At 41.2% G+C, this 18,823-nt stretch overlaps 1 protein-coding gene across 6 annotated transcripts in view; it reads left to right on the forward strand.

Annotated features, from left to right (window-relative positions):
* Positions 1-14,882, forward strand: part of slc16a4 (solute carrier family 16 member 4) — a 30,699-nt gene extending 15,817 nt beyond the window's left edge. For 3 of the 6 annotated variants that reach the window (XM_077003745.1, XM_077003746.1, XM_077003749.1), the window contains 9 exons: positions 131-208; positions 5,408-5,540; positions 5,692-5,824; positions 6,132-6,275; positions 6,558-6,719; positions 6,937-7,515; positions 10,153-10,364; positions 11,461-11,554; positions 12,709-14,882. In XM_077003745.1, coding sequence (XP_076859860.1) covers positions 131-208; positions 5,408-5,540; positions 5,692-5,824; positions 6,132-6,275; positions 6,558-6,719; positions 6,937-7,515; positions 10,153-10,364; positions 11,461-11,554; positions 12,709-12,914 — 1,741 coding nt within the window. In that variant the 3' untranslated portion in view covers positions 12,915-14,882. The remainder of the gene's footprint in view (positions 1-130; positions 209-5,407; positions 5,541-5,691; positions 5,825-6,131; positions 6,276-6,557; positions 6,720-6,936; positions 7,516-10,152; positions 10,365-11,460; positions 11,555-12,708) is intronic. The other 3 variants (XM_077003747.1, XM_077003748.1, XM_077003750.1) reach the window with 1 other exon arrangement.
* Positions 14,883-18,823: the final 3,941 nt, after the last annotated feature.

An 18,823-nucleotide genomic window follows, 5' to 3' on the forward strand; every position in this document is an offset into this window, starting at 1 on the left:
TAAAGTGTTTCTAGACACAGAATGGCACAAATTGCAAAGGCAGCGTGTTTTTTTTGTGTGGAAATTTCAGGTGAGCGTCTCTCCACTTCCAGGCTCTTATACTTTTTCTTCTCCCGTTTTTATGATGCAGTTCCGGATGCAAGAGTCCGATATGTGGTGTAAGGACGTATAAGCAGTCAGGTCGCATGAGAGCATCGGGTTGTATAGTGTGAGTATATGAGTGAACTTTTAAACCCTGCGATTTAGTCGTACAGTTTGAGCTGGAGCTGAGTACACGATTTAAAATATCGTACAGTGTACGCCCAGCTTTAGGGAATTCACCGTGAGGTGTAGTCGCTACAGTATCTCCTGACAGTTTGTGTAGCTCAGCGTATTATTTGTACATTTATTTGTAAACGTAATACAAGCGAACTGTTCAGTCAGACAGCTACTTGTTGTGAAACGAAATACCATTACAATTTCAAGCATTTTAAAGTAGGCTACGTTATTCAAAATTCCAGCACTTTTCAAATGTGGAACACAAAGCAACATTAAAATTCGTCAGGTAAATGTTCACCTGTTTTGAGGGGTATTTCTTTATACTACCACATATCGTTATGGGAGGACACCGCAAAAAATGACTTGTAAAACGTGCTCGCGCTCACACAGGGTCGCGCGCAGCGTGCAGAGTCGAGCGCTACGGTCAGACGCAAAGTAGAACTGAGCCAAGAACAAAGAAAAATATATATATTTTTACTAGGGAAAATAAAAATAGTAACGCACAGTTACTTGGATAGGTAATTTTAATCTGATTACTGGACTGGAAATAGTAGCGCGTTATATTACTCATTACCGAAAAAAGTGGTAAGATTGCACCCCCCCTAATAAGGAGCCATTTGGGAGCTGAAAGAGCTGACTCTTTATGAGGAGCTGAGCCAAAAGAACCGGCTCCCTAAAAAGAGCCGAAATTCCCATCACTACTCTGAATGCCATTGTCCAATCAGCGTTGTTTTTTTTTTTCTAAAGTGTAGGAGCTGCAATGGAACGTCTATGGGTTCCGGGAGGGCTTGCACTTACGTGCTTGCGTCAGACGTAACCTAGGGAAAATAACGGCAGCTAGCGATCTGCTCAATATGGCCAGCGTTCCTTCACCTCAGAACAACAGAAGTGGCCTCTGACAAAAACCTCATGGGGGGCAATTGTTGTGATGACATCCAAGGTGACCATTTCAGTGGGTAAATAAAAAACAGTGACAACCAATGAAAATATAATCATAAATATATATTTCTCTTTACATTATAGACTGTACAGTATTTGTGTACAGATATATCTTGTAAATATCATCTTGGTTAAAGCTCTACAATGACTGAACAATTAACTGTGGTCAACAAAAATTGTCATCTCTCAATTTGCCCTCACAAACAACTTTAAACATGCTGAGATGCCAGATTTACCATTAATAAAAAAAAATGAATCTTTCCCACTCACAATAATTTCTGTATTCCTCAGACAGCATTTTATTTTAGGTGTTGCATTTTAGAATATAAATGGGCAACAGCATTAGGGATGGAAGAGAATGCAGGGAAAGCAGAACAGGGCGCTAGATACTTCACAGCCTGCTAGCCATGTTTTCCGTCCATACCAGTTTTCCACACTTTGTAGACACTTGTTTGATGTTTAAATTTGGTCTCGGTGACCCTAATTCCTTAGTTGCTAGTTTATGTGGATCATTACAACAACAGAATGGCACTTCTCATAATGAAACGATTGAGTTGTTCTGAGGTGAAGGAACGCTGGCCATTTTGAGTATGGACGTTTTTCTGTATCAATATTCAAATGAAAATGTAATACGTATTTGCATTTACATGTTCCACTCATACAAGCAACTTTGAGCTCAAAATTCAAATTCAAATGCAATAATTCCATTTACATTTGTAATTTGATAGACGTCTATTCATATTTCATTTACACATACATTTTGATGCTTTATTTGTGTCTTTATTGAAATGAAAATGTATTTCCCGATTTGAATTATCAAGTTCATGTGATCATGCAAAGGTATTCAAACGTTAATGGAGAAATAGCGCCTCTCCTGTTTGCACTAACATTACGATACCAACAGCGCTCAAACTGTGTCAAAATGCATTTTGAAAGTGCAATCCGAGCAGATTGCATTTTCCTTTCCATGGTCTTCCACTATAGTCAAATTATAGTCAAATTAGATTCCACAGCTTCACTTTATTCAGCCAATCAGGTTCCACAGCTTTCCACCTCGGGCAGCCAATCAGGACTGGACTACAGCACGCTCAGCAGTACAGGCGAGTTTTTTTTAGACATGGTCGCAGAAGCACTCATTAGATTCATTCAAAGGGTAGCAGACGAGTCCTTATGGTGAATTTACACTATATTAGTGTGAAATGTTAATCGATCAAGTGGCAGACATCTCTGCCTTATCTGGCGCTGATGTGATTGTTATTGCCAAATTGAGCGCTGTGGCAGAGCAACCTCAAACTACGGCGGTAGAACGGCCGACCTCCGTGAAGCGTCTCGTGTGATCAGAAACAGAAAACCATTTTTGCTCGTCAATGCTGGTTTATTTAAATAAACATTTGTGCTGTCGTATTTTTAAAGTTATAAAGCGGTAATGCCTCGATGAGTGATGTTATCCAGAATCCCCCAGCGTCCCTGTTTAGTGTGGTTAATGCCACAGACGCAGCATGATTTACCTGAACCCGCAGGTAATCCTCTACCAAGCCTTGATCTGTAACGTACTTGTAATCATGACGCGAGCAGAAATTTTAGAAGCAAGCAACAAACTGAAACGCGCGCTGAAAACAAGGAAGTGAGCGCACTTAACAGCGCTCGGTTTTCTTGATTTTGCGTGCTCAGTGTGTCTGACTTGCTTGATTTAATCTTATCTTTGCGCTCTCATATTAAAGGCCGTAATCTCACTTTATACTACACCTTGTGGGTTCATAGATTGTCCTTGTTTGAGTCGAGTGGTCCTTATGTTTTCATGCCTTGGTAAATCCGTAGTATAAGCTTCCGTTGTCTACGTTTCATGCCTTTCCCTAGTCTCAGACTATACCTTTGGGGTTCATAGATTGTGTTTGTTTAATCGAGTGTTCAGTGTACGTTTTTATTCTTTGGTCTGTCTTTCGTACGAGTTATTTTCCTCTACGTTATAGTTTGCCTCGGTCTCAGACTACACCTTAGGGATCATAAATCAAGACCAAAAACTCGCCTGTACTGCTGAGCGTGCTTTAGTCCCATCCTGATTGGCTCGCTGAGGTGGAAAGGGGAACCTGATTGGCTGAATAAAGTGGAGGGCTGTGGAATCTGATTGGAAGGCTGATGGGATCTAATTTGACTATAGTGGAAGACCATGGAAATGAAAATGCAATCTGCTCGGATTGCACTTTCAAAATGCATTTTGACACAGTTTGAGCGCTGTTGGTATCGTAATGTTATTGCAAACAGGGGTGGCGCTATTTCTCCATTAACGTTTGAATATTGACATCTTTTTAGCGTGGTGGTGAGGTTGAAAATTACGTTTCAAACGTGTTATCACAAAATGCAAAGCATATGAAGCGAATAGCATTTTAGTTATAATTTTGATACAACCTTTGCATGATCACATGAACTTGATAATTCAAATCAGGAAATACAATTTCATTTCAATAAAGACACAAATAAAGCATCAAAATGTATGTGTAAATGAAATATGAATAGACGTCTATCACATTACAAATGTAAATTGAATTATTGTATTTGAATTTGAATGTTGAGCTCAAAGTTGCTTGTAAGAGTGGAACATGTAAATGTAAATGCGTATTACATTTTCATTTGAATATTGACACAGAATAACTTCCATAGTTGAGCAGATCGCTAGCTGTCGTTATTTTCCCTAGGTTACGTCTGACGCAAGCACGTAAGTGCGAGCCCTCCCGGAACCCATAGACATTGCATTGCAGCGCCTACACTTTAGAAAAAAAAAACATTAACATGAGAGTCTACGAGAGCAGTCGGGGCGATTTTCAGTTAGACTAAAATCGCCCAAAAGGGGCGGTACTACAGGGAATGCACCTCAGCGCTGATTGGACAATGGCATTCAGAGGCAAGATAAACTGTCCAGAACAGGCATAGCTAGTTAAATACCGTGATAGAATGTGTGAGAAAATACTTCCTTTTCATCCTTTCGTGGTGCATCGCCCAATCGCCCCAATTAACAAACCTCCCATGCTGTTAACTATGGTAAAACAAATAACTAGCTAACTTAGCTAGCTACATGCTAGCTAACTAACTAACCATGGATACAATGATAACGACGATATGATAATGATAACGATATATATATATATATATATATATGAGCCATGATAAAAACTACATAACAAACACCACAAACCGAATCACAAACACCATCCACCTACTGCCATCAACCAACAATGGGACCATTAAAAAATCCCGACACACCCCCACAAACTCCTCATACTCTGACAAGGGGGTGGGTGGTGGGGGTATATAACAAGTGGAGATGGGCAAGCAGGTGAAATAAGTGAAGGGGAGACTGAGTGGAAGAGAAAAACTACAAAAATATCTAAGGTCAATATTTTTTTTTTACTATGGAATATTTAACACATACAAATATAAATACATAAAAAAACAAGGAAAAACTGGACCCTGGACAACATTAAAGCAAAGAACATAAAACAAACACACTTTACGCTAAAAACAAAAAAAAAACAAACACTAGAAAACAATATCTCTCTCAATCTAAGAAAACAAAAACACTATCTTCCTCTACCTACTCTAATACTCTAATAATCAAAATATACAAAAGGTTGGTGTCCGCCTTACCTAATGTGTCTAAACAAAGTAAGGCCTATGTAGGAGCGTGCTCATCCTTACCTGTCCAGCCCCAAAACCAACAAAACAACTTATTTCCAAAAGAACCGTTATGCCTAAATTCCAAAACTCATTTTGATAGATCTCTCTCTCTCTCTCTCTCTCTCTCTCTCTCTCTCTCATCTTCTCTCCCTGCCCGCTAGTGGTGTCCGTTTAAAAAGGCAAAGCTCCAACCACAGGCTTCATCCTGTAAAACACAGCCTACTCAACAGACCCATGATGTGCTTTTTTGTTCTCTCTGGAAATTACATTTTAAGATATAAGTTTTGCATTATATTAACAGAAAATTTATAACATGGTGACAAAAAAAAAGAAAGAATTTTATGTACTTTATTTTGAATTTGTTTTCCACACTGTTACTGTAGCTGATAATTATGCATCAGTAAACTGATAACTCTACACAATACTATAGCTAGCTGTCTTCACTAAAGTCACTTTGAGTTATTGGCTAATTGAGATAAAATATGAGGAGATGAAGATTACTGTGTTTCCTTGACTCAAATATCATTGTTTTTTTCAGTGAAGGCAATGCAGCCAAATTTACCCTGTATGAACAGAAGGTCAAAGCTTCCATGAAAGAGGAGAAGCAGACATGTTACGTGAACCCGCCGGATGGAGGATGGGGCTGGATGGTGGTTCTGCACTGCTTCCTGGTATGTCTTCAGCAGCAGAAATACTGGAGTATTCTTTTAATTCATTTAACTTCCAGCTGTCTCCAACTCAGTCTGTCTTAGTCTGAGTTGTATTGTTACATTTGTTTGTTTGTTTGTGTGTGTGTGTGTTTTGCCGTTTGCTGATTACTAGGTGAATGTGCTTGTAATGGGAACTCTGAAGAGCTTCGGGATCTTCTTCGTGGCATTGCAGGATGAATTTGGCGGCTCGTCGGAGAGCATTAGCTGGATAGGCTCCATCATGTCCAGCCTCAGGCTTTCAGGAGGTAAGCTTGTTATCCTCAGAGCAACTATCCCTTACCCAAGGCCAAAACATTCCATCCCATTTCTCACCTGCTGATCGAGTCCAGGTAATCAGACAAATAAACACAAGGGCATCGAGGTCTTGTAAAGCAGACACACATTCTGTCATGTAATTAACTTTAAAGATACATCCCTGACACGGCTTAAACAGTGCAACAGTGATTAAGTTGCTAGTAGCCTGGATCTTTAGCATACATGTCATGTTTATTTCTTCACTCCGAATCCCAAGGGGCTTGGTCACCTAAAACTGCGCTGTCCCTGTATGATCAGGTCCTCTGGCTTCTGTGGCCTGTGCGAAACTTGGGAACAGAGTCACCTCCATCATGGGAGCCATCCTTGTCAGTGCTGGCTTTCTTACAAGTATCTTTGCCACCAGTGTGATGTACCTGTATGTCACCATGGGACTGGTTGTAGGTGAGTCTTGCATATAACACCACATATGCACTCCTGCATAGAAATGGAAGACAATATGTGCTGACTTCTGCACAATTGAATCTTGGTGAATAACACATGGATTTGAAGCTGTGTTTACAAAAGACAAGATAATATATAGAGGCAGTTATTAATAGATGCACGAATGAATGAATGTAATAAATGCTCGTTTATGCTCGTTATATGTTTCAAAGGCATATATTTCTTGTTAAATAGCACAACTGCCTGATGTTTTCCTCTGGCATTTTGGATAAATCTTCCCAGGTCTTGGCTTTGCATTCCTGTACCAAGCCACATCAGTTGTAACTGCAACTTATTTCCAAAAGAGGTTAGCAACAGCGTACTCTATTGGCCGCTCTGGGATGGGCTTGACGTTCGCTCTGGCCCCCTTTACCCAGCTTCTCCTGGACCAGTATGCATGGCAAGGTAAGTGAGATTCATCTGGACGGAAGGTTTTCATTATGTTGTGCCAAATAACTTCAGAGTTCTTTTCTCCATATTTATGAATACCAAATGTATTTTGGTTTCCATCATGTATACAACAATTCCATAAATATTTACTAATAGGGAAACGTCCTGCACTAGAGAAAAATTATTGCCAGTTGTCATTAATGATAGTATTGAACTCTGTTTCCTTGTCCAGGAGCTTTGCTGATTTTAGGTGGTCTGATGCTGAACCTGGTGGCCTCTGGAATGCTGCTGAGGCCCATCCATGTGCGACCTGCTGTGTCCTCTCCCCCATCATCCTCCAGCCTCCACAAACATCTGAGCAGTTCTTTGAGGAGAACAGAGAAGGAGCCTCTTCAAAATGGCCTTAATGGGACGACGGCCATATCTAACGGCATTGCCAAGACGGACTCCTCTCCTTCCTTTCATGGTGATATGCTGTTGGAGAACCCATCCCTTGGTCAGAGGAACATCCAAGGAGCAGAACAAATGAGCCCACTGCAGAATGTGAACGGGATGGACAATGGCATAGCCAAGGTTCTGCCAGAAAGAAACAGTAGTTCAGCCGTAGATTCATCAATACTTGAAAAGGTCCCACCAAAAAAAACCAAAGTCTTAGACTTTTCGCTCCTGAAGAATCCTTTCTTTTGTATCTATACCTGGTCATTGGTCTTCAGTCAGCTAGCCTATTTCATCCCATACTTCCACCTATCAGCAAGAGCCAGGACTTTGGGTATTGATCCCATGGATGCATCCTTCATCATATCCGTGGCAGGTGAGCCTCAGGAAATTGTAAATCTATCATAGCTTTGACTGTGCCTATAACTTTAGAATCTTGTTTTTCCACAACATTTTCACTGCATGAATGTTCAGTGAGAGAATGTTAGTTAGACAGATGTTTTGTTAAAAACTACTTTCTGGGTAAGTCAACATCATGCTCTTTGGTAAATGATCACTCAAGAGGTTGAATAATTAGTTTTCTTCAAACTTTTGCAGTTCCAATTCACAATCCCTGTTCTTATGAGTGTACAGATAGACCTCATAACACAAGTTGAAGTCCGTGAGACCCAAATATCACTTCATAGTTTTATGAGACCTATGAAATTACAAAATAAAAAGGAAACAATGAAAGGTCCGTGCAGCAGTAGCAGTGGAAAGTAAGGGATCAACACATATCTCTGGCCATGCACATGCTTGTCTTTTGAGTTGTAGGAAGAGACATGTGGTATGACGCACAGCATATTCTGATAACGACGCCATGACAGGAACCACAAGGGGTGATTTTAAAAGTAGATGCAAAAGAAATTCTGTCAGCTCCTGCACATTAATTATGTGTGAGCTGCTCAAAATCTGCAGGCTTATGTAATGAATGTTCTTACATAAAAGCTGAACTTTACCCCAGTAGCCAGAGCCGTCGAGTTCAGAAGCATCCTATTGATGAGCCTTCACCATACAACAAACTAGAAACAATTATACTTTCCTCTCAACATCTATAGCTACAACCATATTGTAGGGTACAATGCAAAATTATAAAGTTCCTGTGCATTTCAAGCAGATCGTTTAAATCATATTAATGTGCATTAATAGTATCACAAATGTGGTTCAGTATATCTAATGCTACAATATTTTGCTGGGATTTTCAAATTTTGACATTTTGCCAATCAAATGCTACATCCTTGTTTAACTTCAGGGGTTCAGAGTCTACAAAATGAGCCTCTATGCTTTTGCCTTTAATGAAAAGGTATGTAATGTCAAAAATATGCAAAGTGATCTGTACATAAAGCACCACGTGAGGTTTTAGCAGCAAAACTCTGGGAAAGGTATAAAACACGCTAGGCAGCAAAGCAGAATGAGCATTTAACCTGCTCTTCCGTGCAGTCAAAACTAAGCTGCAGTACAGTCTCGTGTAGACAGCATGTGTTGAGTTGTTGCAGAGGAACAGTCAATGTGCCACCCTCCCTTGCCTCCCACCTCGGTTAGGAGCCCTTTTCAACAGAACAGCCAGAGCGGGCGACCCCGGCCGGGGCGGCCCGGGCCGCTAAAAGCAGCTCCTCATGGCGGCTTGATCGCTGTCACCGAGCCAGGGGGAGTCGCTAAGCAACGGCCCGAGAGGCTGCCGTGGCGACAGCAGGACTTCCAAGTCCCGCGCTCTGCCCTAAAGTGGCCGTCTTTGTGCCGAGGCGCATAGAGGCGGCAGGGGCGTACAATGGCGTGAGGCGGGGGGGAGCCAGGCACGTCCGCGCCTTTAACGAGGGGGCCGGGAAATCTGGTCGGCGCGCTCGGGCACCCGCTACGACCCGAGCGTGAGCTCATTGTCTCGCTTCGGTGTAGTCGGGACTTTGCATTCAGCCGGTGCTTTTCGCCGCCATTCTGGGAACTTCATGAAAGCGCAAATACCTGTCACATGCCTGATTGCTGAACTGAAGCTCCTTTACACCGCAGGCCTTGCAGGGTTGGATAGCAGGATGGTGCGGGGTAGAAAGGGGGTCTCGTTTCTGTGGTCTGCTATTGAAGTCTGGATGAATGGCGCATGACAAAGACAGCTGCGGGCCTCACTAGACCTGCTGCGGTTTAAACACACAAACAACTTGCCAAATGTCTCTGGACTCAAGTTGGGACACGCCAGGAGCCTCTGGAGGTGTGCCAAGGACACGCAAACATTGACCAGCTGTTTGGCTTCATGTCTGACCACTGCTAAGAAGTCCAGAGGGTGTGCTGTAATATTGCCACTGCGGTCTACATTTTGTGACCTCATTGACTTGCCTCTTGAGTCCTCGTGCGCACATGTCTGCATGTGCTGATCTGAGCATTTGGCAGGTCTCCATTCCACATTCTGAATATCCCATTTATTACTGTGGTCAGGTTTAAGAAGATCGTCTTCACCTTCTACACCTGATCCTGAACTTAAAGCTATCGCTGGCATTTATCCATTCCATCCTATTTAACATTCAACAATGAATTTTAACAAACCGTTACATACCCATATACTGCAATGACATATCTGTGCATTTGCAGCTGTGATGGGTGATATTGATCTAGAGATGTTTTTGCTGCTTCTTTGTTTCATTGATCCCCCTGATTGTGCTGCCTCAAGCCTTTCCTTTGTGAATCAATAACCCACTGTGATGCGGACCACTGAACTTGCATACGCAGTCACCCCTACCCTCTGACACCAAAACACCCACGAAGCAGGAGGGATGGGAAGTCTATAGGATCAAGTGAACCTAGTGATTCGAGGTTCAGCCCATGCGGTTGTCAGCCTTCTTATAGCTTATCACCTGTAGCCTTCAACAGGATATCAGTACTGGACTGTTTGAGACACATCTGGAACTTCACGCTGTTCATTAGAAGGCCCTTCACATTGATACAGGAACTATCAGTGTGTGACTCTTGACCCTCTCCTCCCGCACAGGCATAACAGAAACCGTGGCTCAGCTGGCCTCGGGTTGGGTGGCAGACCGGAACCTGGTGCATAAGTACCACTACCACAAGGCCTACCTGATCCTTTGCGGTATAGTGAACCTCCTCTCCCCCCTCGCCACCTCCTACATCCTGCTTATGGTCTACGCTGTCTTTTTTGCCATCTTCTGTGGAGGCTACATGGCCCTGCTGCTGCCTGTCTTGGTAAGTCATAAGAGCACACACGAAGATAAGATCATTTCTGCTATAAGGTTACAGTATCACCATTCGTATCCAAAAGTGCAGAATGGACCACAGCGGACCCCCCAGCCCCCCCCCCCCCCCCCCCCCAACATTTGGATGAAGATAATACTATGTAAAAATGCAGTGTCATCAGGTGCTTTGCTTTTGAATTCTACTTTAGATGTGCTATTACTGCTTGGTTCAGGTTGAGGTGTAGTGTTCAGTTGCAGAGACTTGCTGTGCTGTGTGCTGGTTCCAGAGTTTAAGATTGTTAACTGAGAAGGCTACCTGATAGCAGCATTGGGGGCACCTGCAGTTGGGGTCGCTTACAGCTTACTGGCTAGGTGGCATTCAGCCTGTGAAGAGTTTTACAACCACTGAAGACCAGTTCCCATAGTTTAGGTACACTAAGGACAGGGTCCACATGGGATTTTTTTTTTCAGGAATATGCCAGTGCACCCACTGTTAGTGATTAACATGCTGTTTTATTTTGTAATGCCATTATCATTGAAATACAGGTCTTAATCCCGTTTCTTAAAAGTTTAATCCAAGTTCAATCCGACATCGCAAAGAGTGTAGCTAGATGGAAGACGAGAACATCAGGACGTCCTTACAATGTTGAGAAAGCTGAAGAACTGATGGTGTTTTATTGGAAAGTTGATTATTTCTGGTGACAGATTCTTGACTTCACCTGTCAGAATGAGAAATAAGAGAATTTAGGTTTGACTTCGGTAAAAACATCATGAACTTGAAACGTATGTTTTGGACCATCATGATGCAGGGCTGAATATCTTGTTTTCCTTGTTCTCCTCTCTTCACGACTTTGCTGGAAAGTTGTTTTCTTCATAGCGCTAGAAACACTACAAACCGAACATTCAAAAGAATCTCCAGCTTTCAGCACTTGGACTGTTAGTCTTCCTCTGTGAATATGGTGTTGAATGGATGATTTTACCAAGGGCCAAAACAGAGTTTTCATAACAATTCTGCTGGCTTTTTCTCATTACTAAGATGTCATCGTTACTTGTACATAACTATATACTTTATGCACTATGGTGATCACCATGTTCATTTTTTCCAGGTTGACTTGGTTGGGCCTGCAAAGCTGAACAATTCGATGGGATTTTCCATGTTCTTTGTGGGGCTTGGATGTCTAACAGGTCCCCCTCTGGCAGGTATGTATTTTTTCTGGAGAGAGGTAAATGGCACTCTGTGATCACAGCAGTGAGTGTCCACTGGCCGAGGTGCTTTGTAGGAGTGGCTAAACTTTGTGTCACATTGATGTACTCGGTGAACCCGCTTCAGCTGACCTACTCTGTGAGCATGCAGTTGGTATGGACACAGATGTGCAATGTGTGTGTGAGCAGTGTCATCTTTCTTCAGGGGTGAATCTTCTGCAAATATATATATATGTACCTTTGACAGTCCTCGGGGGGGGGGGGGGGGGGGGTTGGGGATCATGTCACCCTTTCTATATTTAGCATCAAATTTACTTTATTTATTTTTTATAGATCTCATCCTAGAGATCTATAAGAGTGAATACAATATTTTAAAATTTAGTGTTGTGTTTATATTAGGTAGATCAACAGCAGTTCTACTGTCATTTTGACTGCATGAAAATATGAGTGGGTAATTGTAAAAAGTGCTGGGAGAAGTATGTGTAAGCATTTCACTGACAGGGCTGAAATTCCTGGAAATGCAATAGGCTCCCCAGCACTTCAGTGGGGCCCTGTTGGGGAGGGGGGGCAGTGGGCCCTGTTTGGAAGTAGGGTATGCAGGCTGCCTTTGGGCTGGGATGGGGGGGTAGGGATTGGTTAAGGCTCTCATTGGGAAAAGGGCGTGTAGTTGCACATGGTCACACTAACCCAAACCATCTTGTCAGGAACCCCCCTTAAAACCAGAGCCCCAGCTGGGGAAGCAAAATGTGATTGGTTAACCCCCGCACAGGCCTTTCCGCACTGAGCTATCTGCAGTGTTTACTGGCCCAGCTAGCCGTGGATGGAGCTCGCCATGACGCATGATGACCTTTGCTCCATAGAAACGAGAAACGCTTCGGCTTTTCTCTTCGGTGATGTTCCCTAAAGAATGGTCAATTACCAAAACAAATGATGTTCTGTGATGCAACTGTCGGCTCACAGTGGTCTGGCCTATTGTGTTTTTTGTTAAGACAATGAGCAATTGAAATTTGTTTCCATGTCACATCTTTTAGGAATTTACTGTATTGCAGCACGGTAGAAAAAATATGACAGCTTTAACGTTCAACCAAGGATATTTTTGAAAATGTATCCTGAGATGATCAAATGTTTGACTCCTTACCTGTATCCTTTAGGTTTTCTCTATGACTACACTCAAACTTACGATGGCTCCTTCTATCTGGCTGGCATGTGTTATCTTCTGTCATCCATCTCTCTCTTCCTGGAGCCGCTGGCCCAACGCTGGCAGTCCAGAAAGAAACGGCAGGAGCTGCTCAACAAAGACCTCATGTGGAGTAATGGCTGCTTCTGCCCACGACCTCAGACAAACGGGGTGGTCTAGAGGAAACAGCACTGCAGCAACACTACTGTCACTCTCTCTTCCTGGGTTCCTTCCACCCTGAACCTGTATGACTGACCTCAGCAGTGGGCCACAGTAGTTCTAGCCTCAGAGGGGAGAATGTTCACTGGAATAATGCAAAAAGAGATTCTGACCATCACGGTCTTAATGCTCATCTAAAACATCCTGGATGCTGGTTTTAGTTCCAGAAAATTACAGAGGACAATGTCTGTTCTGAAACTTCCAATAAAGCCAAACTGACTTTGTTATATTGATTAGAAACTTTCCCTATTTTTTTTTTTAATGACCTACATGTTATCTATAATGGCACATTTGTCTGGCCTCATGGGGAAAAAATAAGAAAAGCCTTAAACATGTCAGTGTTTTTTAATGTCATGTATATTGCCAACATGTAAGTGGTTTAATTCACCCTGGACCTCTCCCCAAAAAGTGCTTCCTTATGTATTACAGTATTTCTGAGTAAGCTAGAGCAGAGGTTTCAAAAATAGATTACTAAAATGTTTAAAATGTATACAAGAACATAACCATGCACTTTACCAAATGCCTGTTGATCTCTATGCACTTTGTTTGCAGGTTTGAATTAAGAACCTTTCCTCAGACGCAGCCAGCAAAGTGGATCAGTTCATTTTTGATGTTCTACCCACAAAAATCAGGTGAAGTATTATTAGAAACCCTACACTGAGGAACCTAAACTGAGGCATAACCACAGAGTAATTTGGATGATTCTTATCTATCAAAAATATACTGTTCCTACTGGAACATCTATTTGGTTCACAGTGTCTGTTTCTAGATTTTAAACATGGAGCTTTTCAGTCCATGGTGCCAAATTACAATCATGCCTTTAGGCATCGACAATGATCAAGCGAATTTACTAAACAAACTACTTTATTCATGCCAGAAGTGAAAATCCTTCCAAAGCTAATTAGCCAATAGCAGAGTCCAAGAGATTTAGGGCATTGTGCATGTAGGTATAACCTAGCTTTAGATATAAATTCGGCTTGTTTCTTTTTTGTTGTTGTTGTCTTTATTATTGTTGGTTTCATACTTTTTGTATTGAACTATATTGTATGTTTATTACCAATATTTGCCTTTTATGTACTGCATAACTGTACTAACTGTGATATGAGCCAAAGATGCAAAAGAAAGAGGTATGATCCATTTCTGCATTTTACCCTCAGACTTGTATGGAATTTTACTTTTTCATTTATCTCTTAAGTCAAAAACATTATGCTGAACAAACATAACAGTGGCTTGTTTGATAGATGGTCCTCATGTAGTACACACACGGTCCTGTAAGATACCGCCCTCTAGTGGATAGACAATGTGCTACCACAGAAAGGTACATTCTTTACTCTAAACTTGCTGGAGTGCTAAGCGAGACATTCTGCCTCGTTTCCGTTTTCCTTTTATTACACTGTTTTTTTATCAAGCTCAAAATCTGTACATTTAAGGTTGGAAATATGTGTTGAGGGAAAAAATTATTGCAGAATATTATCTTGGAGCACATTTATAAAAACACTCCTATTTGAAAAGTTGGGCTTTTTCTTGGAATGTGTTTATTTAAAAATTGCAATGCTTTAAAGCATTTTTACTTGTATCATTTTTAAATATATTTGAAGGCAGAGCTTTCAGTCAACTTGGACAGGAGATGCTAATAATGATCTTGTCTAAGGAGTTAATTTTGTAAAACTCCAAAGACTGTCTCAAGGAGTCACATTACACAATGGCAATAAAGGAGACCCTCCAAGAGCCATATACTATAACTTAATGAAAAATATGTACATAATAACTGGTATGCAGGCTCAGTGATGGTTCACCACTGACTGTATAAGGTCTATATTTTCTACATGGACAAATGGTACATTGTAAAATTCTGGAGGTGGGGGGGCATTGACTACTTAATCTAATTTTCATACCTTAAATAAAAACCAATGGTGAATGTGGAAAAAAGTCTGACTTTCATGTAAACCCTTATTTACAATACGTTATTTTCTGATATGGCTGTACTATTCATAAGATAAGGGCAGGCCTTTCATTTTGTGTAGTTTAAGGACTTGGCAGAAGCCATTTTTGTTCGGAAAAGAAACTGCACATTTCAGTACAAAAACATTGCTCTTTTATTGATATTTGAGATAAACATACAACGCTTAAAGAAGCCATGACGGGTATTTGCAGTCCTAGATGTAACCAGCAAGATTAAAAATTATTGTACCTACTCAAATTCTATCAGTAATAATACGGCATACATAATTTACAAAGGATCTACATAATAAATGCTTTAAACTCAAAATGTGCTAATAAGACCCCTTACACTACAATCATCTTAATAATGACAAATTAGGCTATGATCTTCCATTTCAGTTTCAAATCCAGATTTTTAAAAAATATTACTTACAGTTCTGTAGCAATAAATGATATCCAATGATTGTTTACTGCTTGTGTAGAACAGATGATTTCAAATGATATGCTATGATGTTCACAATCCAATACCAGTCGCAATACTGTTTAGGGAAAACAAAGTACTGTGAGGGTACCATCAACTTACCAACTGCTATGTTAGCGAATTAGCTGCTGGTGAAGGATGGTGTCATGAAACCGAGCTCACTGTAGTGGACACAGATCAAATCACACCTGCACCTCTGCAGCCATGCTGTCCTTCAAAACACCTGAGGATTCCACGTAGAATGTTAGTGAATGCCGCAAAAACAGTTTCATCACAGAGAATAATATTAACATGATCCTTTAGCCTGTAAAACAAGCTACGACAGTAAACACTCAGTGCTCAGAAAGACTCACCGGTGTCACTTAGACACAGCGAGATCTCATTTGTAATTTGTTTACAAATCTTATTTGATACCTTCATTATTAAACAGCAGTCACGTCTGACCATAACGTCACAGACCTCCACGGTGTCAGATGAGCCACTCGCGCCTCTCTTCCCATCCATCATGAAAGCGCTTCTCCCCGCAGACGCAGCTACACTCAGAGAGCAAGTGTGGAGGACTTGCAATTGTGATCAGTACAAGTAAAAGTGTTGCAACAAATATAAAAACAAAATCGTTGCAAAATACTTACTTGTGTGACCCGTTTAGAATTCAGGCCAACCATTATTCAGTTCAATTACAGCATCAAATCAGATTTGAAAAGACATCCTAACACTAATATACCTCACGTCAAGACAGGGCTGGTAGGACACAACACGCCCGTTCCCGTCCCGATTCAGGGCTGCTGGGTGTGGGGAGAGTCTGCAGCCCCGTGCCAAACAAACACGAGGTCTGAGCCAGAGCTGGAGGTACTGTGGAGATAAAACGGCCCAGTCACTGCTACTGGAGAACCAGCACAATTTGAGAAGAGTTTGAGATCATTTGTACATTGTCTTGATATTCCTTATATGCTCTGTATATTTCCTTATGCACTGCTCTACATTATCATTGATTTGTTTTTCTGAGACAGCAAGAAAAATTATTACACATTACGGTGAAACTTCCTACACAACAGCCTGTCTTCTTTTCACCTAGATTGTGAAGCTGCATTAGCCAGTGTAAATTCCGTGTTTTGTTAACGCTAACATTTCTTTTCCCTACATTACATAATTACTATCAAAGCACTATTGTGTAGGAGAACTAGCCTTATTCACATACATGAGTTCCCAAGTAAAATATAAAGATTACAAAGTGTCATATCAATAAAGTAATCCAAATATTGACTTTTAAAATGACTGTCACCGGATACGCTTTTCAAGATCAATAAAAATGCAAGTCAAACACGTTCTGGATACACACAAATGTGGACACTTGTCTTTACTATGTAGTGATGAGATTAGGTAACGTATTCGACAGTGTGCTTGAACACATGCACAGTGCCAAGATTCTACTCGGTATGTAAGGATAGATAACAGACAGGTAAGAGACAAAGCTCCAAACTTAAATCAGGTTTAGATGAATAGTTAATAAATAATACTAATATTATGAATAAATATTTTAATAATAATAAAATTAATTAATAGATTAAGAAATATAACACTGAAAGAGCCCCAATTCAATTATTATTTCTGTGGCAGCAGATTAACTAGGAAAATCAGCATTGATTTGAATGTTACGGAAGTGCATTTAAGCCTCTTATGGGGCTTTCACCATTTATCTTAGTCTGTATATAAACAATTTGTTTCCACTGTTTGATGAATTTGAAATTTGTAGCCTCTATGCTTTTTTTTAGTGTGCATACTATTAAAACCATAATAGACTAAATATTCCACTGAACCAGATATAGATCCTACCATCCTCTTACCAGAATAGAAACATTTGTACTCAAATAGGCAAATGTACAGTGAATAAGCTGGTGACATCTTATAAATTGTCTTAACCTAGCATTATTGAGGTGTTCATCCAACAGCACAGACCATGCAATGGAGCATAACTACATAATTTGATATTATACATTTTACTTTGATATGTGTAATAGTCCAGAGAGGTTTATAAAGTCAGTAGGGACTTCATGGCCTGTTAGCTTTGAGCTGCAAGATGCTAACATCAGAAACTGCAAGCTCAGCCAACAAAGGAACAACTTTGGATTAAAAATGATTTTCCAAAGAATTCCAGGGCAGATCCACAGACTGCACAACTAAAACGTAGCCCTGCTCCTAGAATTAACTGCAGTGACACTGACATTCCAGTTACAATCCCGATTAGTCCAAGGCTAGGCTTGATGACTTACCTCCTCCAAACCACGTTATCCCCATAAACACTTGCAAGGTACAAAAATGGTTAAATATTTAAGACAACCTTCATGTCCAGAGATGCAAACGTAGATTAAACGTAGTGTCCAGTAAATGTATTGGACTTTCAAAGTTGAGATGACTTGAACTCTGAAAACTAAAGCGTTTAATTCTGTGCTAAAATTTTAGTCCATAAAAATTATTTCCACATTGTAAATTCAAATCTGCATCTTTGACAAAAACTTTGTGCCAATCCTCTTAAAAAATGAAAATAAATAAACACACACAGTATTAGAAAATCTTAGAAACAACACGAGGGTCTAAAGCTAACATAAATCCATCATCACTCTCAGTAATGCTGTCCTACACTGATACTTACCTTACTAGGTAGGCTTTGAGAAAAGGCTGTGTACTGAAGAGCTACCCCTACTCACCGCCACCTGGTTGGCACTCAAGCCCAAAGGTCTTCTGGATGACCTGATGGTGAAGGTGAACATCTTACTAAGGACGGTTGTTCGCTCTCACACACTCCAGATGGAGCTCCTGGCAAGCAAGCTGCTCCTCATGTTAACTTTTGTGCAGTTTGAGGACACAGGCAGTCTACTCGGCCACACTTCAGTGATTCTTCATTTGAAAGATGGTCAATTTAACACTGAAACGGTGCACGTTTAAAGCTTCTTTCACAAATAAAGATGCGGGAAGACAAAACTATTAGACTCCCTTCAAGGTCAATACAACATGTAGGGCTAAAAGTGCTTTTTTAAACTTTCTATATTGCTCTCCTCTTTCTGATCATGGAAATCCTCTTCCTTCACTGATTTTTCACGGGGGTGAAAAATAAAAATCAAATCTGTAGAAATCAAAAGCATGGGGTAAACGCACGGCTGCTCCTTTGAAACGGGAACCATTCAAATTCGGCCTTGCAGGTGGTTGATGGGGCAACGCAAAGCAGACAGCAGCAGCGTGGCCAGCCGGGCAGCGGCAGGCCTGGACGCTCCACGCCGGCGTACGTGTGGGGGTGGCTTGCGGCAGGACTCGGGAGACCCCGCCTTGGAACTTCAGGACACCAGCGCTGCAACCAACATCTCGACTTGGTCGAAGGTCTGCGCAAATCAACGATCTCTCCTCTGACCTTGGTCAGCAGTGGCAGGGCAGAACCCCCACTGCATTCACATAC

This window comes from Brachyhypopomus gauderio, chromosome 4, assembly GCF_052324685.1.
Source record: "Brachyhypopomus gauderio isolate BG-103 chromosome 4, BGAUD_0.2, whole genome shotgun sequence".
Taxonomy (NCBI): Eukaryota; Metazoa; Chordata; class Actinopteri; order Gymnotiformes; family Hypopomidae; genus Brachyhypopomus; species Brachyhypopomus gauderio.